Source organism: Lissotriton helveticus, chromosome 12 (assembly GCF_964261635.1).
Source record: "Lissotriton helveticus chromosome 12, aLisHel1.1, whole genome shotgun sequence".
Classification (NCBI taxonomy): Eukaryota; Metazoa; Chordata; class Amphibia; order Caudata; family Salamandridae; genus Lissotriton; species Lissotriton helveticus.
Genome location: NC_136073.1, coordinates 108,619,946 through 108,639,650, shown reverse-complemented (window position 1 = coordinate 108,639,650; position 19,705 = coordinate 108,619,946). Strand labels below are relative to the sequence as shown.

The following is a 19,705-nucleotide window of genomic DNA, read 5'->3' as shown; positions in this document are numbered from 1 at the left end:
AACCTTAAGGATTGCTGTTTCTGACCGTCAAGACTTGGATTGTACTATCTTTTTGTTTCTGAAGGAGTATCGGCTGACCCCCCATTCCACTACTAAAGTCAGTCCAATGTCCTTGTGTATGAATCGTCCTGTGGGGGATTTTGTGCCAATGTTGGAGTCTCATCCGGCCAGTTATGCTGTCGTGGCAAGAGAGTTGAGAAACCGAAAGCTGAAGAACGACAAAGTGGCGCTGAGCCGAGGGGCGAAAGCCCGGACATTTGATGTTGGTGATGTGGTAATGATGAGAAACAGACATCGGAAAGGGAAATTTAGTTTGCCATTTGAGCCTGACCCTGGGTTGGGAAATCTGTTCATGGCACTAAGATTACTGTATTGAGGGGTGGGGTAACCATCTCGAGGAATGTTTCTTTCTTTAAAAAGTTTTGTGAAAGTGGTAGTGATGTCCAGGATATGAGTCCCACTTTGCCTTCCGATATGGATTCAGTGTCATCAGATTTTGGGGATGATTCTGGGGATGTTATACCAGTGTGTCTCGCTCCTCCAGTCCCCGTACGGGTGGATGTTGTTCCAATGTCTCTTCCTCCTCTTCCTCCGTTGATTCCAGTGGGGGTGGATGGGGTATTGGGACAAAATGATACTAGTTCTGTGTCTCCCACTCGTATCTCTGAATCTCAGTCAAGGGGCTCTGGTCGCTATCAGTTGAGAAATTGTCCTGCTCGTTCCACACGTTTAAGAGACTATGTTACTTATGTAAGTCAATAATTTAATTTTGTTTTGATTGTAAATTGGGGAGGAATGTGGTGTGGTCATGGCGCTTACCTGAGCAGGAATGGCAGCAAAAGGGATCGCGCTGCCACAGGTGTTGTTTATAAATGGTGACGGGCTAATTGGCTAATTGGGGGCGGGTGTTTCTTTATTCAATAAAAGAGTCCTGGTTCGGCCAGGACGACGAACAGTCATACCTGCGTGTGCTGGTGTTTACTTACCGACATAACACTTGCCACGCCCCCAGCTCGATCTGATGAGTGCCTGCACTTTTTTTCCCCATTTAAAGCACTGATTATTGCCATAACCTTGCTTCATAAGAAGTAGATTTTGCTATTCATCTCATTACATGGAACTAATTGCTTTATTGTCTTTGAGATAAAGTGTCACTCACAAAGTCACACACGAGCAGACAGGAAAGATGGAAATGTCAAGCATAAGAACAATGAAAACTTGGCAGCTGTCTTTGTCTTTCCTCTCTTTTGCGTGAGTGCGCGTGCCAGTCCCCACGCGCTGTGCCATTGTTATGAACGTTCTATGACAGTTGCCCCCTCTCTGGCAGTTCGTCTGTCTCCTTGCAACAGCATTGTAAAGATGTAAAGGAATTACATGAGTTATCACATGAGAGTCTCATGACAGTCACGTGTCGCTGAGCGTGGACACGAAAGGGTAAATCATAACTCAATTGTTACCGTGGGGTAGTGTAGAGCGGGGGTGCGCCATCTTGGAACGGAATACTTCGCATGGAACAATGCCGCGGTAATGTAACTGGGGAAATTGTTTTGTTTACTGGAAGGGGATTCGTAATACGGCCCGATGCTTTGGAACGGATTTTAGTCAGTACGTAGAGTAAAACGTCTCACCGCGTTTGACGCCGGTATAGTAATTAATGCCGTGAGATCGCTGCGGGTTCTGCCATCTTGGAATGGGCTGAAAGTGAAATTCCGACCGTCAGTAACACGTCTCGAGTCTCATCTCTGAATGGCTGAAGGAGTGTTGTGGGCTGTCCTTTCTCCGTGTCTCTGAAAGGGGAGGTCTTGGATGTTACCTACGTTGTTGAGCTGTCAGAAGAAAGTAGGCAGGGGAGAGGCTGCGAGAAGGAAGGGATCCAGCTCTGACACTGCGAGCCTTTCCACCCCTTCTGTGCCGGCGCTGATCCCTCGACCCACTGCCCGGCGTGTCCAGCTGTCCGCCCACTCATCCCACAAGCGCCCGCGCTCTCACCTCTGCGCCCCGATGGTGTCCCTCCTGTGCTGCGGGCCGAAGATGGCGGCCTGCGGGATCGTGCTCAGTATTTGGGGGGTCATCATGCTGGTGAGTGGGGAAGATGGGGGTATGAGCCGGGGAGGGGGCAGCGGAATGACCTTCCCTCCGTGTCTCTGGAAGGGGCCCCGTGGAAGCTGTGGGATGTGTTGTTTCAGGGAGTGTTTAGGTCAGGGGCAACGGGGGTAGGTAGACCAGCGACAGAGCTGTTGAATCGCATCATTGGGGAGCACTGCAGAGGGAGCTGTACCTTGTCAACCCTGAAAAGAAGGCTTCTTGAAGCCGAGGGATGTGCTGTACAGGAGCTTGGGGTGAAAGGCATATAAGGTGAGGTCAGCGCGCAGATGCAGAGCTCTCGGGTTTTCCACCCTGAAGTGGCACAGCAGGACTTTAATATGCTGGCTGGGCCGGGCACTAGTCTAAACTGTCTGGCACTTTCATTCCGGTGTAGCCCATGACAAATTTGGGGCTGCAAGCCATTGAAAGCAAAGCAAAAACTCCTTTAGAAGAGACAATCTGGCATGGAACTGGAAAACTTGAGAGCCCTGGTGATAACGTCCTTTAAGTCCTGAGGAATGAGAGTCCTGAAGTAAGGGCTTGAAATAAGTCTGGAATTAGAAGTAAGGGAACTCGAGGGAGTGGACTGTTTCTTGTTGTATGGATGGAGCTGTGAAATGACCTCCGGTGGGCGAGTGGAAGGCCAGTGGTGAGTTGTGGAGGAGGGAAAGTGTGAGAGGTCAGTGGAATCGGCGGGAGGGGAGTTGTGGATTGGATTCAGTGGATAAGGGAACAGCGGCGAAGTTGTGGGCCGCTGTATATAGACAGAGGGACCTTTGAATGACCTCTGTGGACTGCAGACCCAACTTGGGGCAGGGTTAGAAACCTGGGTCTCAGGTGTATGCATGTGGGTGAGTATTAACAGATGGCTCGTTCCTGTTATGGCCTATACATCTGATGCCCCTCATTCTGATAGTACGTCGGGTTCACTCATACGAATGAATGGAGGTGGTGTCCTGTGATTGTCTGTAAGGTCTGATTAGTGTTGGGCATGTGATCACAGGAGGGTTGTGGCTTCCAGTTACAGTTTCTGCTAAATTGCATGTGGTTACTAAGGAATGGGGGCCTCTAGGTGCTGCTCAGCTTAATGCTCTTTAGTGTGGGTTCATGCCTGGTGTCCTGTGATTTTAACTTCAAATAATAGACTAAAGTTTCTTATGTAAACTTCGATTCCAAGTGTTTTTTTCGTAATCCAGACGGTAGCCTTTTAAATAACTTACAGGCAAGCAATGACACATCGAGCCCCTCGAGTTTTAAATGTATGGTGTGGGAGGAGCTGGATGTCTGCCCTACAATACGGTTCCTACTACGATGTGAGCATGCAGTACTTTTGTACATGCTGAACCCAGTGGATGTGGACGTGGACAAGAGTTTGGATGTCTGGTCCTGACTGGAACTTCTGCTCTTGTACAACTGTTTCACTTCCTCTTTGACTAGTGCCTGATCTCGGATTCCTCCTCTGCACTTCCCTTCTAAGTTCTGGAAATTATGACTGCTACTGTCACAAGCCGGCGTTCTGGGCCTGTGAGCACGCCCGCCCAGTGGGGGTAGAGGTGACTCAGATGATCTTCTGTACAGCCAGGATGCAGTCTTGAGGGAGGCATTAAAGCTGTGCCTTCAACCGATAACCGACACACTGTCCACAGTAAACATGTATACTGGGTCGAACCCACATCTGTTGGGCAGAACAATGGACCACTGGCTGGATCAGCGGAGGAACAAAGGCCTTCCAGAGTAGAGAATGTGCATCATCAGACCTGGGGTCTCGGGTCTGCATACTTTGTCTTCACGTTTATTGGATATTGGCCGCAGTTGTGCCTTTGGGTCTCGAAGTGCTGTCCAGAATGTGAAGAACTGGCTAGATTCGAGCGAACCTGGGCGATCTTTGGCCTCTGTGCTAATGTGGTGTCAGTGAGAGTGCTCCTTATCCCTTTGACTTATGGCAAGGGCCGACCATGACAATCATCCTTCCTGTAGTCCCTAGATTTGATCCCTCATGGCCTTTGCTTGGGTTTGCGGTGTATCATTTCTTGTGACTTTGTTCGCCCCTAGTGAACTTGAACTTTCCTCTATCTGCAATCGATTGAGACAACCTCCTGATCGCTAGATGTACTTCATTCTTAGTTTTCCGTGATCTCTAGAGGCGACCTCCAGGGTTCCTTCCTTACCGTGCTGGGTATGTATAGATGGGCTCCCAAGCTGCTTGCAGCAATTGGTACCTCTTCCTCAGATAGCCTTTGAAGCTAATCTTCTGAGCTGTAGGTGATTTCTGCCCCTTTTCTGCTAGGAGTCTCTTGAGGTAACTTTCTAACCTCTGGAAGTTAGTTTCCTCCCTGAGGTGGATTCATTGTCACTATGTGGGTTTCAGCGCCTTCATTGCAGACCATCTTTAGAGATGACCTCCAGCTGTATGGGTGGAATATCGTCCTCCCACTCTGGCTGCAGTCTCTGGAGGTGAACTAAGCTATGGGTACCACGGCACCACCTCCTTCTAACAGTCTCTAATCATGACTCCTGCGGGCTAGGTGGTTGTGATTCTTCTGCAACTGGTCTCGAGATTACCTTCTGATTTGTTTGTTTCAATTCCTATGCTGCACGCAGCGTCTGTAGGTGACCTCTAAGCTCTCTGTAAGTTCATCTCCTTATGCCATATCCCTGGGTAGCCTGCTAAGCTTGGAGTTCATGTTGTCATTTACCCGCACTTTCTGAAGATGCCCCTTTGCAGTCAGTGTGTTCAAGCTTTCGTGTATCTGCAGCTCAAAGTTTTAAGTGGCATGAAAAAAAAGTTGGGGGGGGGGGGTTGTATCACCCAACCAGTATTTTGGATCTTCGCTGTGCTTTCTGTTCTTGCATCCAGCTATATAACCAAACTGCTGACATACACCTAAAACCAGCCAGGCTATTGGCTTTGTCAATGGTTGTTAGCTGTTTAAGATAAATGAGTAATAACATGATTTTGTCTTAAATAATGATATTGAAAATGAATTAATTAAGATATTGTGAGACTTTGAATTCAACATTACAGAGTCCTATAGAAGAGGTAGTGGTCTTCAGAGTGTCTCAATCACTCCTGATATGTCCACTCTTTTAATCCTGTATGCCTGTTTTCTCTCTGCTTCTGCATCAGGTCAGGTTCTAGAGGGTGGGTTGGGCCCTTCCAAAATAGCCCTCTGGCCCATCCAAGACCCATTCACAAGTAGAAACCCTTTGTTCTTTTACTTAACGAAAAAATATAACACAGACCTGCAGCCTTGCTATCAAAGCCTAATTGTGCTGCTTTCATGCATAATGCCAATGCTATGGGCTACCATATGTGTCTGTCTAGGGACAGGGGTGAGGTCACAGGGGGTGTTTCCTATTACTGTGCAAGTGTAAATAGAAGTAGTATGTGGGAAACCCCCACTATACAGTGACCAAAAGCTCCTGTGACACTGTAATTAAACTAAGAATATAGTTTTATGGCAGAAACAGTGTGAACAGGATTTTGTCATTTCAAGAAGTGTAAGTGAAAATGTGCATACAATCAGGATATATATCGAAGTAGTACCAACGAGGCTTGGTACTAAAGGAGGCTGAAAGAGAGGCACTCACTGGCAGATTCACACTGAAGTCCAGCGGTTCCGTCCAGCTCAGCACCCAGCAACAGAGTATCCAAGAGGATGTCACAGGCAGCGAGACACATGTAATTGCAGTCTCCTCTGCGCATGCATCTTTGAAAAATGACGCCACTGCTGCTGCCCACATATACAATAAGTGTTGGTGCAACGAAAAACCACAGGCACAAATTATGCCAACCAGGTCCCCTGTGCCAGCCATCGTCCCTAAAAACATTTCCACAATTGTACTTCTGCCCCCCTGCAGGTCCCTAGTAAGTGGTACCCTGGTTACTTAGGCCCTGGATGCTGAAGAGCGTCCCCTGGAACCCCTCTCACCAGGACCATGCCACTGCCCTGCAGCTTGCATGACGCAGTGAAGTGAAAAATCACAAAGTCGTCATGGCACCCTGCCTGTGTGCCATGCCAACCAGTACTGCCTTGAGGTATAGATAAGTCTCCCCTCTAGCAGGCCTTACAACCCTAAGGCAGGGTGCACTATACCACAAAATAATAACAAAGTTTATAAAGCGCCTGGTTACACTAAAAACAGTGTGTCCCCGCGCTGTGAAGACAGAATCAGATGTTCTCCTCAGTTGCCAGGCTGTAAGAGCAGACAGAGAGCCTAACACTCCTTCGGGAAAAGGTACGTTTTCAGTTTTTGACGGAACCTCGTTTCCGATGGTTCCATCCGGAGCTCAATCGGTAGAGCATTCCATTGTTTACTGGCCAGATATCTGAATGATCATCCACCCATCTGTGCGCGATAAATTCTCGGTACCTTGAAGAGTATACTTCCTAGGGATCTCAGAAGTCGCTTGGGCTGGTGTACGGTCAGTAATTTTTGAAGGTAGATAGGACCTTTTCCCTGCGCAATGCGCTGAGCCATGCACAACGTTTTAAATACAATACGCTCACGAATGAGGAGCCAGTGCAGGGTGCCTAAGGCTCGTCTCCCTGAAGACTTCCTTGAGAGATTCAATGCAAGCCTGGCAGCAGTGTTCTGTACGCATTGCAGTCGGTATAATCCTTTCTTGCTCAGGCCAATATACAGTGAATTCCCATAGTCTAAATGAGGAGTAACGAAAGTGTGAATCAACGTTTTCCTGCCAGTTGCGGGAAGCAAGTGAGGGCACATCTGCATGAATAGATGTGCCCCTACAATACTTACGTCAATTCCTAAATATTGTAAGAGCCAGGGACGCCATGAGTAGTACATGGGCTAAGAACTCGACAACCCAAGTTCTGCAGCACCATGATGGCTTCACTGAACACAGGAATGTTTAGTACCAAACAACTCCTTGTAATAATTCTGCACTGATGCCAGTGTAGGATTTATTACATCATGTACTTAGAAGGCTCCTCAGAGGTGCCCCCTGAAAACCTATCGACCTTGGTGTGGTCATTGGCTGGCTTCTAGACAGCCTGCCACACACAAACATGTTTTTGGAGCGTGGGTAGAGAGCCTCTGCCCTCTGGGACCAGAAACAATGCACATCCTGGGCAGAGGCGTCACACCTCTTCCCCCAGGATGGGCCAATGCTTGAAGGAGAAACTTCAAAGGCCTGCCGCCTTTTAAATGCGACCCTCAACCTCTGCTGCTAGCAGCAGATGGCAGCTCCCGGTTTACACCCCCACTTTGGGCAGGAACACCTAGAAGTCAGTGAGGTGTGCCCAACCCTGCCATCTCCACCCTTAAGGTGGGGAGGCGAGGTGAAGCACATCTTTCAGTCCCTGCCTTCTGGAAGATGGGGAAAACCGATTTTGAAATCGAAAATGCATTGGCTGATCTCTCCTGGCCTCCACTACAGCACCTGCAGTGTGAATCCAGAGGCTCTCCCTGACCTGGACTGGCACCGGTAAGAAGACTCCAATGTCGAAAGGCACTCCTGCACCCAAAGCCATTGGGCCTTGGTAAGCTGAACAGGTGGTGCCCCAACGACCCTCTACATCTCTACTTATCTCTGCTGTTTGTCGGAAGAAGAATCCTCACTGAAAAGCATTAGGTGCCCAACGCTGAAATTGCACCTGGCTGCCCCTGTGCCGCTGGTGGTGTCTGGTGCTGCTTTGTGCCCACTGTGCTGGTGCTTACCCTCAAAGCTTGGCCCCTGCAACCGATTACCTACCTGCAAGCAGTGTGGGTCCAAGTACCCCCAGTCTCGATTGAAAAGCATTGGGCCGAACTCCGATTTTAACCTCTGCACCCGGCCGCCCCTTTGTCGCTGGTGGTGCAGTTTTGGTATTCGCCTGACCCTTGGCCCTTGTTGACCTTTTGGGCCCAAAGAATGGAATTGTAAGTGTTGTACTTACCTGTTACACTACATTATTGTTTTCTCCATAGGATAACATTGACTGTTCAGAAATTGCAGTCTACTTTTTAAAGTGAAAACTATTTTTAGTTAAAAAAAAGTACTTACCTTATTGGGAAGATCTTTGTCTTAAAGTACAAACAAATCTTATTTTTCTAAAATTGGTGTGGGTCTCCTTTTTGAGTCGTGTGTCCATTATTGGTCAATGTTGTGCCATAAATGTCTTGTACTAACTACTCTGTGTTAGGCCTAGGCTGCTTGGCCACACTACCACTAATAGAGCACTTTGGGTTTTACATTGAGCCCTTTCCACTTTTGGGAAACCCATGGACTCTGTGCACGGCACAACCACCTAGTGGCATAACACATACAGAGCCAGCTTCCTACAGCTGAGGCCACTGACATTTTGCAGCCCGGTATAACCAAATTATGCTGCAGGATTCACTAAATTATGTGGCAGGCAAAGGTAAATTCACACTGCGTAAAGTGGCGCAATTTGTGATAGTATTACCTAATTATTTCTATACTTTAACACTGTCTTGGTAAATGTTACACCTCGTTAGTGCCAGTTTCACACCATAATACTGCAATAAGCAACTGAAAGGCAATTAGTCAACCTTTTTGGAGGGCCTTTATACTGCACAGCAACACGTCACTGTGTTTTTAGCAACTTTTAATCCGTTTGAGCTAGAAATAATTTTATTGTTAACATCTGAAAAATATGCAGCAGGTGATGGATTATGTGGCAAATCCGTAATGTTGTAGAATATCTTTCAGCTGCAGAATTGCATGATTCCAGAGGTCCTGCTTCTGAGATATATGAAGCAAAAAAAACACTGACAATGGCAGTTTCTGCAAGTCTTAAATAAAATTGCTTGTCAGGTTTCACCAATACAACACAGAATGTAAATGTGACGGAGCGGTTTTATGCAAAGAAAAGCACTGACAACATTTCCACTGCAGCACTGGCAACGTGCTGCTGCTGTCCTGTGTATTTTCAGTCTCCCGAGGTGCTCACAGAAGGTGGAGCCTGCTAAGTATAATTAGAAGGAAATTAAAGAACACCCCATTTTGGGGCACCGGTGATTGCATTTATTCTCTCCCCACAATTATTTCATTTTGTCACATCAACAGACAGAAAAGGATTATAGTGACAACCACTGGAATTGTGATGCTGCAGCGTTTTACGCGTAATTATGGATCTGCCACATATGCCACATTATCTATCATCTACTGCACAATTTGCAGAGTATAACAAAAATCTATTTTGAAAGATCAAAAGTTACTAAACGCGGTCACGTGTTGCTGCCCACTCGAAGGCCCTTCGCAAAGGTATACTCGTCCCCTTTCAGCTGCTCACTGCTGTACTTGACGTTTTAAACTAGTACTAATGAGGCAAAATCTTTTTACAGACAGTGTTAACGTGTAAAAAGAAAATTGACAAAGTAGTACTATGTAACATTACGTTTAATTTAGTCAACTCTGCTGCATAATTTGCTCCTTCCATGTTCCATAGTTCCAGTGGCGCTGATTATAGTGCAGCTATTACCCCTCGGGTCCTAAACTGATGAGAGAGAGAGGATGGTGAGGTAGAGAGAGGAATGTGAAACTGGGACATAGAAGGATAGTAAGGAGGAGGCTGAGGTAGAATGGAGGATAGTGAGCTGGAGAGAAGGGCGAGTCAGAAAGACTGAGAAGGGGTAGCAAGGATGGGGAGGAAGAAAGAGTGTCGTGGAGATAGAAGGATGTAGTGGAAATACAAGGGTGACGTCGAGCAAGCGTAAGTTGATGCACACGGAGAGGACGGTGAGGTCAGGAGAGAGAGAAACTATGATATGGTGGAACGAGGAGAGTGAGAGAAATGTGAGGGTGAAGTGGAGAAGAAGGGCACAGCACGGAAACAGATGGATAAGTAGTGTTGGATGATGTGTAGAATGAGGTGGGAGGAAGTAGAGGGTGAAGTGAGTGGCACAGAAAGATCCAGTGGAGAGAAAGGGGGGTGAAGTCTCAAAAGAGGAATGTGAGACCGAGACAAAGGAGGGTGAGGTGGAGAGCAGAAAAGATCAAGACCATAGGTTTAACCTCTAGAAATATACAGTCTAGATTAGTAGACCGAAGCAGGCAGTAGGTATGATATGCAGCTCACACCCATACAAGACCATTCAGCTTACCTAGACCCAGCTGTCAGACACCTGGGAGTCCCCTGGACAACCCTATTTATCTTTAAGGCCCACTCAGTCTTCTTCATGGCCCTCCCAGATCCCGGAACCGGGCCTGTTCTACATTTCACACACCCCATCTGTACTATTTAGCACCCTATTTTTACTGTCTACAGGATGCACTTCTCTAATCGCAGTTGTAGCAGAAATAAGTGACCGGTGCTTTGTGCGCTCTGCAGAGTGGTCAAGGATTAGATGACCATGTATTTGGAACACCTTTTTGATCCACTGACTGGCAGCGTGAGAAACTCGTGCTGCCGTCAGCCCCAACTCCAGAGCGCTCACTCGTGGTCCTTAATGGATGTGAGCGACTCCGTTGAAAGTATGCACTCTACAGGTGTAATAGGCCAAAATACAGAAACGCAACCTGCCGGAAAAAGCTAACACTTCTGGAATGCAGTATTAAGTAAAACATATGCAATATGAACAGAACAATATAGCTGACCTGGATTAACTTTTACATTCATTGTTCAACAACTGATCAGCGTTTCTTGCCATGTTAAAGACTTGAATATAGTGACCCGTTTCAAGCAGGGTCGGATTGGTAAGGCAGGCATTCTGGCAATGGCTGAGGGGCTGGTATCAAAGTTGCAGCTGTGGGCTGTTTTTTTGGCAGCCTGGGGGCGCTGTGGGTTGTCTGGTGTGTTCAGATATCGCCAGCGGCCCAGTGGATGCCTGAGTGGCCTTTCTGGAGGCAGGTGGCAGCTCATTGTCTCCCTTGTATCAAGGGGCAGAGGGGTCACTCTCTCTCTCTCACTGTGCCAGCCAATTAATGTGTCTGTACTGAGCGGGGGTAGGGGACCTGAGCCGAAGTAGCCTCACTTGTTTTTTGGTGTTTAAAACTTCGCCGAAGCAGTGTTTTGAGGTAAGGCAATAAGCAAATGTGGGTTACTTTTTTTTGCGTGCCAATGCCGATTTCTAATCCCAACCCAGGTTTCAAGGTCCGTTTTCAATAACTACTGGATCTGAGACGCAGGGGTCCCACTTCATGCCCTGCCGAAGCCTCCGTAGTAAGTAGGGGCGCCACCTCTCTTCGTGTCAGGAGTTACACCCTTGGGCCTGTCACTTGCAAGACATTGCTATGAGGTGCACTCGCCCAGTCGGTTCAATGTAAGCAAACAAACTGCATGCAACTGGGAAAATGCCATGATGGGTGGTGGCGGCGGCAAGGAGAGCGCGACCTTGCTGTCTGCCTCCTCCCTGGCATTGGCACTCTGTGCCCTGGGCCCGTTGCACGGGTCCAGACCACTCCAGGTTTGTTGTGGACACAGGTGCTTGTCGAGTGTTGGTGTCCTTGGGAGGACCGGTGCTCGGCTCTGGCTGCTCACTGCCCTGCGGTATCCGGGCGCGTGCGGTTCGGCCCGGAAGAGGCCGCAGCAGACAGGAAGTGTTTATTGTGTAAACAGCTCTTCAGCCGCTGCGCTCTTGGCAGGCCCGAACCCGCAGTTTATGATATTAAAGTTAACACTACTGCATGGACGGGCACACACTTTTCATGGGTATTGGGGTGTTGTAACTGTAAGGTTGAATGTGAGGTATCCAGAAATAAAGCAGGTTGAGAGAAGGGTGTTGTTAATCAGAAGTGTTGGGGGAGGAGGGGGGTGGGTGCGTGCATGTATGTTTTTTTTCTTCCTGCAGAGGTTTCACTACCTCCAGCTCTTCGTCCCAGGTCTTACTGCCCCTGACGTTGTCTTCTCTCCTCACAGGTTCTCCTGGGCATCTTCTTCAACGTCCACTCGGCGGTGCTGATCGAGGACGTGCCCTTCACCGAGGCGGACTTCGAAGAGTAAGTCTTTTTCCATGCCCGACCAGAGCCGCCACGCTTCCCATGTTCATGCGTGATGGGCTTCTCCAGTCCACGGTCCTTTCAGTTGTGGGACGTGTAGTCCTGTTCTTTAATGGATTAAACTAAACTTCAAGTCCCAGAATAAAAAAAAAACACTGACTGGGGCAGCTCATCACCCATGGACTTGACAAACTTCTCAGGGCTTCTGACCCCGCTGTGACGTGCCGCCCCTGCCCCGCTTGCCCTCTCCTCCAATGCCCTGACTAGCCTTAAGTGTTGAAATGCACATTACCAGTACTTCTCAGCTGGGCTGCCGCACCATTACTTATTATTGCTGCAGTATTCCATATTAAGCGCTTCTAACCGGGGATGCCCTATTTGTCTGCACTGCCCCGTCTGTTTTTAGCAGGGCTACTATAATATACTGTTACCAACACCAAAACCCCTCACCGTGGCTGCTGTATTAGTAATGGCATTAACAACATTTCTCACGAGGCCTTCTATCCATGTAGTGGAGCAGTGTCAGGAGGGCTTCTATACCCGCCACGGACCCTACAAGCTCAGTTAATGCACACTACGCGCACCTCCTCGCAATGCTATGATTAATGGACAGTATCAGCGTATCTGAGTCATGGCGATCACACTAGCATCGCACATTGCTAGCATGACTCTGTGCCGAGCAGTTGTTTAGTGACTCAGAAATTGTGTCTGTCTTATTTTTAGCACTTTCAATAATCAAAGGTACTCGGTTATTTCAAATGTTATGCCACAAACTATAGTATAATCTTAATTTTCAAAGTAAATTGATTTTTCTAATTCTTTATGCGTTCTATAAAATATCAGAAGCGAGAGTCCCCCCCACTTGTTTCACACTCACTCTAGATACTTTAATGAATCGGTAAAAGAGACGATCACTCTGTGAATGCTTCGTGTCCTAAGTGCAGCCACGGCAGCTGTGCTGGGCAGTGTCACCTAAAACACAGGCTTAAAGGAAGTCATTGTGCTGTGTGTCCCTGTGGCACAAATCCTTTTGGAATGGAGACCGTCAATATTTCCACAAGACAATGATTCTGGGTGTGTGATACTGCACCTGGGCCGCATCTCAGCTCTTCACCCTCCATCCTATCAATAGTGCATGGACACAAAGACCCACCTTACCAGCCAAAGCTCCTCAGCCACCACCTGTGCTTGTTAGTAGAGGTGCAGCTCCTTTCTCTGCAGACAGGGCTACTTGTCTGGATTCTGCTGAGTCCTTGTCGGAGAGCTTGTTCCTGCTGTCTCGTGACTGCACCCAGGCACTGCCTGGACAGTCACTGTGCCACTAAAAGTTGCCCTTGGGCACCACTGCTGCCGAAAAGACATTCTGTACCGTTGTGGGCATGGACTATAACCCCCACACAAGTCTCTATTTACACTCTGACGTTTGGCACCACCTCGATTCCAGTACTGCACTCATGAACAGGACTGATACAGTACTTCCGTCCTCACTTGCAGGCCCCCGCTATTCCTGTATTGAACTCATTCACAGGTCTGCCACTGTATCTCAATCCTCACCTGCAGCCCCCGCTATTGTAATGATGAACTCATGCACAGGTGCTCCACTGTACTTCAATCCTCACCTGCAGACTCCCTGCTATTCCAGTACTGCACTCATGCACAGGTCCGCCACCGTACTTCAATCCTTTCCTGCGGACTCCCTGCTATTCCAGTGTTGAACTCATGCACAGGTATGCCACGGTACTTCAGTCCTCCCCTACAGCCCGACACTATTCCAGTTTTGCACTCATGCATAGGTCCGCCATGGTAATTCAGTCCTGACCTGCAGCCTCCCTCCTATTCCAGTATTGAACTCTAGCACAGGCCTGCCACAGTACTTGCAGCCCCCTCTATTGCAATAATGAACTCCTGCACAGGTCCGCCATGGTACTTCTGTCCTGCCCTGCATCGCCCTCTGTTGTTTTCGCTTTGCCACTGTATTTCCGTCCACCCTGATCACAGACCCTGATATTCCAGTTTCGCACTCTTGCATAGCTCTGCTGCTGTGCTTCAGTCTTCGCCTCCGGCACTCCCTGCTATTAGCGCTCTGCCGCTGCGCTACAGTCTTCACCTTCAGCACCCCCTGCTATTACCGCTCTGCCGCTGCGCTACAGGCTTCACCTTCAGCACGCCCTGCTATTACCGCTCTGCTGCTGTATTTCAGTTTTCGCCTCCGGTACCCCCTTGATATTACCGCACTGCTACTGTGCTTCAGTCTTCGCCTTCAGCACCCCCTGCTACTACCGCTCTGCCGCTGCGCTTCAGTCCACCTCCGGCACTCCCTGCTATTACCGCTCTGCTGCTGCGCTTTAGTCTTCACCTTCAGCACCCCCTGCTATTACTGCTCTGCCGCTGCGCTTCAGTCTTCGCCTCCGACACTCCCTGCTATTACCGCTCTGCCTCTGCGCTTCAGTCCACCTCCGGCACTTCCTGCTATTACCGCTCTGCCGCTGCGCTCGCTTCGATCTTCACCTTCAGCACCCCCTGCTATTACCGCTCTGCTGCTGCGCTTCAGCCCACCTCCAGCACTCCCTGCTATTATCGCTTTGCCGCTGAGCTTCAGTCCACCTCCGGCACTCCCTGCTATTACCGCACTGCCGCTGCGCTTCAGTCTTAGGCTTCGGTACACCCTTGATATTACCACTCTGACTCAGTCTTGGCCTCCGGCACCCCCTGCTATTACCGCACTGCCACTGCGCTTCAGTCTTGGCCTCCGGCCCCCCTACTATTACTGCCCTGCCTCAGTCTTCACCTTAGGCACCCCCTAGTATTACCGCTCTGCCGCTGCGCTTCAGCCCACCTCCGGCACTCCCTGCTATTACCGCTCTACCTCTGTGCTTCTGTCTTCGCATCCAGCACTCCCTGCTATTACCGCTCTGGCGCTGCGCTTCAGTCCACCTCCGGCACTCCCTGCTATTACCGCTCTGCCGCTGCGCTTCAGTCCACCTCCGGCACTCCCTGCTATTACCGCTCTGCCGCTGCGCTACAGTCCACCTCCGGCACTCCCTGCTATTACCGCTCTGCCGCTGTGCTTCAGTCCACCTCCGGCACTCCCTGCTATTACCGCTCTGCCGCTGCGCTACAGTCCACCTCCGGCACTCCCTGCTATTACCGCTCTGCCGCTGCGCTACAGTCCACCTCCGGCACTCCCTGCTATTACCGCTCTGCCGCTGCGCTTCAGCCCACCTCCGGCACTCCCTGCTATTACCGCTCTGCCGCTGCGCTTCAATCCACCTCCGGCACACACTGCTATTACCGCTCTGCCGCTGCGCTACAGTCTTCGCCTCCGGTACCCCATTGATATTACCGCTCTGCTGCTGTGCTTCAGTCTTAGGCTTCGGTACACCCTTGATATTACCGCTCTGCCTCAGTCTTGGCCTCCGGCACCCCCTGCTATTACCGCACTGCCACTGCGCTTCAGTCTTGGCCTCCGGCCCCCCTACTATTACTGCCCTGCCTCAGTCTTCACCTTAGGCACCCCCTAGTATTACCGCTCTGCCACTGCGCTTCAGCCCACCTCCGGCACTCCCTGCTATTACCGCTCTGACGCTGCGCTACAGTCCACCTCCGGCACTCCCTGCTATTACCGCTCTGACGCTGCGCTACAGTCCACCTCCGGCACTCCCTGCTATTACCGCTCTGCCGCTGCGCTTCAATCCACCTCCGGCACACACTGCTATTACCGCTCTGCCGCTGCGCTACAGTCTTCGCCTCCGGTACCCCATTGATATTACCGCTCTGCTGCTGTGCTTCAGTCTTAGGCTTCGGTACACCCTTGATATTACCGCTCTGCCTCAGTCTTGGCCTCCGGCACCCCCTGCTATTACCGCACTGCCACTGCACTTCAGTCTTGGCCTCTGCCCCCCCCTACTATAACCGCCCTGCCTCAGTCTTCACCTTGGGCACCCCCTAGTATTACCGCTCTGCCTCAGTCTTCGCCTCCGGCACCCCCTGCTATTACCGCTCTGCCACTGCGCTTCAGTCTTAACCTTTGACAAGGTACTTAAAAGATTCCAGAAAGCGGTAAGCAAGAATAATGCTATATACAATAAAATCGGTAATTGATCTACATTTGGCAACATCAGATTTAAAGACTGGAGCAGAGAAAGTATTAAAGTCGGAATACTGTATTTCTAATAAATAAATACAATATTAATTAATCTTTGAAGAGGCAAAAAATAACCAGTGGGGGTGATGGGGTAGAAATTCGAAGGGGAACATTCTGGAGATAGCCCAGAGAGAGCTAAAGCCAAACTAATTGTTATGACAGAAGTGTAATCCTGCTGGAAAAGCAAAGACTGCATAGGGGGAATAAATAGGGGAAGTCCATGTACGTGTTTTAACATCTATTCAAAGAAAACAAAACTCGCGGCAGGTCGGAGTAGGAAGCGAATGTAGAGAAGTAAGAGTAGGGGGTGCAAACTTAATGAGGCGAATAGCTGAGCAGAGGGTCATTTGCGAAGGTGGCAATATTTGATGTTTTCCTTTGCTAAAGATATCATTTAGTCCCCGGTGTTAACCGGGAGTGCACAATTCACCCAGCACCACCGAGTCTGCTGTGTTTTTTTACTGTGATTAACATTTACATGAGAAATAAAAAGAGGATAAAGCGGACATTTTTGGTGGCCTTTTGCATGCGTAATACCCAGTTTTTATTTAAATTGTGCTGCGGCTGAAATGTGGTGATTGCCTGAGCAGAATGTAAGCTAGTGCAGTTGGTGCCAAGTATGTGCTAGGTGCTAGCGCAAAGGCTTCACCAAAACCATCTGAACGTTCTTTCCCACTTGCACTGTGGTCTACATGATCCTGCAGGAAGGGAGCGATTCCACCTAGCATGGAAGGAGATGCAGTGCAGACCTGCAGCTCTCTCTGGCAATCCATGACTGGACCCCTAACACATCTCTGCAACTGCATCTCATTTCTGACCTGCAGCACCCTCTAACATTCCAAGACCCAGGGTGCAGCCCACTCCAGAAGAGCTGCACCCTCTGCTGGGCCTGTGCTGAGAAGTGTCACCAGTACTGCCAGTGCACTGCAGCCCTCTCTGGCAGCAGCTCTTGATATTCCAGGACATGGACCCACACACAGCTCTCTCAATGCATCTCAGCCACGACCTGCTGCCCATTGTGTTTCAGAATCATCGGACAGTTCAGCAGGGCAACACATGCCTTGAGGTATGACAGTTCAGTTGTGCACGTCATACCTTGAGGTGTGGCAGCCAGTTTAGTTATGCACGTCCTACTGACAGTTTAGCCGTGCAGCTCATGCCTTGAGGCATTGCAGTTTAGTTGTGCACATCATACCTTGCTGTTCCAGTGCTGGGGCACACACTGCTCTGCCACTCTCCCACTTTAGGCCAACATCACCCCTTCTGTTGTATTACATGGAGGGACCTCCCCATACTGCTCTGTCAAAGGACCTCCTTCTGAGCTACAGCTTCTCTTGCTAATCCAGGGCAGAAATGCACAGAGCCCTCTGTCATTAGACCCATTCCTGCCCTTATCTACCCTCTGATGCTGTAGTACTAGGAGTGCCCTCCAGACCTCTCCAGCAGTGCATTATCCCCCTTGCGTATTAGGATTCCACCTGCATTTCACACTGATTCTGATGCCTTCTTCTTCCTCCCACAGTATTAACCCACCTGAGAAGATTTACCGGCTGTACGAACAGGTCAGCTACAACTGCTTCATCGCTGCTGGGATCTACGTGGCCCTCGGAGGCTTCTCTTTTTGCCAAGTGCGGCTGAACAAGCGCAAGGAATACATGGTGCGCTAACCCCTCAGGACGCAGTGCTAATCTCTACAACCAGCTCTCTGTCCCCTTATCCCTCAAAGAGCCAAACAAAAAGCAGGGGGCTGTGCTCTGCATCCAGCTTATCTCGTACTTAATGTCCAAGCCACTGGACAGACATCTGCTCAAAACATGTGTAATCTCGTCTACAGGTGACCTTTGTAAATCAGATTATAAACCAACCCTTGAGGAGACGTCGACCGCTGACTACCAATCGCCTAGGAGCTGCTCCAAGCACATTGACATCCAAGAATTGCCCTTGTGTTGGATCTAAGGTCCAAAATTCAGGCACAGTCTCTTAGTCTTTCTTGACTGGCGCCTTATTTTATTTGGGGTGGGAGGGGCATTTCCAATGTAGGTATGTATGAATTCGTTGAAGTTGTTACTCTTCCATCCACCAGGCAGACAATTTGTAGAGTAAAAATCAGTTCACCTCTGCTCTTGTGACTGGATTATACAATTTGTGATCTCTGAACCCATCCATTTTGTTGATGTCCACTGACCATCATGGCCACCTACAGCAAGCTGGGGCCCCTTCTCCGTCCTGGCTAATGAATACTGTCTTGCTGCCTAGGCGGCGTCCTGTAGGATGGTGTTATTTGGGCGTGTTTTGTGCTGGTAGGTTGGATGGTCACATGCATGCACTGATCACTGGCTTGGTTTAATGTAGTGGTAGAAACTTACTGCTCTGTATTTATTTGTGTGTATCTGGTTGTTGGAGAGTATGTGTCTCTTTTTCTGCATTGTGTGTTGATGTCATCTCCGAATATTCCATTTCTCTTGGGCCATGTCCTGTACATAATGGGGGACTGAGAGGGAAACATGTACATTCCTTAAGAAACTGGTATCTTATGAGAGGGGAAGAGCATTTGTTTTGTGTCTTGGACCAATATCTAGTGTAATATTAAGATCTGATGTATGTTGATGGGCCTTGGGACACCCCCCCCATCTGGATGTCTGTGGTAATACAGGCGTGCAAATAGACATTTGAGGACATGGAAGCGTCTCTGCCTGCCATCATTGTGTCTGTTAAAGCGAGTGGGTAGTGTGGAAAGGGGGGTGGTTTTTGCGTTTGGGACATGCCTGTCTTAGTTATGGGAAGCAGTGCTCTTCGGAGCCCTGTACAACTTCTCCCATAGTCGCTTGTGAAGGGATTATTTTCCAAAACTCTGCAAATGAAATCTTTAGAATTGTACAGTGAAGCAGGGTCGCATGTCACTAATGTGCTGTGTCCCTGGCACATTAGCATGGTGAAGGAGGGTGTGTGTGCATGGTTGTTATAGGTTGGAAGAACAGCCATGGTTCTTGCCCTAATGAAGTGTGAACGCATCTGGTTAACCTAAGATACATTTCTTTGAATAACAGGTCCTCCAGGGTGCTTTTGGCCCAGGTTCTGACTCACTTACCTTTCTTGATCCCCCTTCTTCTCCTGACCAACCTGTACATACATGCTCCTTGTGCTCCTTGGAGTTTGACATGTGTAAATGAGAAAATATTGAAACAGACACTGGATGGAATTAAGTTAATAGTACAGTGTTGAAAATAAAGTACTTTGTGATTGTGAGCTGGTGCTGGTCTCGTTCTTTGATAAAATGTTAAGCAAAGACTTGAAATGGTTTTGTTAGTTATTCGTGGATTTCTAGAAAGTGGTGATAAAAAACCTTAATTGTTTACTTTTTTTAATATTGCTTAATGTTAGAGTTGAGTGTTTCTAAACACACAGCTTCCTTGCAAACCAGAACGCAGGAATCGTCGAATGAGGTAATTTGCCTGGGATCTCACAATGTTGACATATGTGGTTGTCCTGTTTCTCCAGCCAGTAATGTGTGTGTATATACATATATATATATTTTTTAATGTTTAACTTTTTTCTCAGTTAAGGATTTC

General features: G+C 48.8%; 1 protein-coding gene across 1 annotated transcript; it reads left to right on the top strand.

Annotated features, from left to right (window-relative positions):
* The first annotated feature begins 1,748 nt into the window (after positions 1-1,748).
* Positions 1,749-19,382, top strand: LOC144799446 (ribonuclease kappa-B). The gene is made up of 3 exons (XM_078670758.1): positions 1,749-2,079; positions 11,913-11,992; positions 17,659-19,382. Exons 1-3 carry the CDS (start codon positions 1,807-1,809, stop codon positions 17,801-17,803), a joined length of 498 nt encoding a protein of 165 aa, XP_078526884.1. The 5' UTR covers positions 1,749-1,806; the 3' UTR covers positions 17,804-19,382.
* Positions 19,383-19,705: the final 323 nt, after the last annotated feature.

Excerpts from the sequence above, each read along its gene's own strand:
- LOC144799446 (XM_078670758.1), top strand. The coding sequence starts at position 1,807 with ATGTTACCTACGTTGTTGAGCTGTCAGAAGAAAGTAGGCAGGGGAGAG. Across the intron at positions 2,080-11,912 it reads TTTGGGGGGTCATCATGCTG|GTTCTCCTGGGCATCTTCTT; the intron begins GTGAGTGGGGAA and ends CTCTCCTCACAG. Across the intron at positions 11,993-17,658 it reads ACCGAGGCGGACTTCGAAGA|TATTAACCCACCTGAGAAGA; the intron begins GTAAGTCTTTTT and ends TTCCTCCCACAG.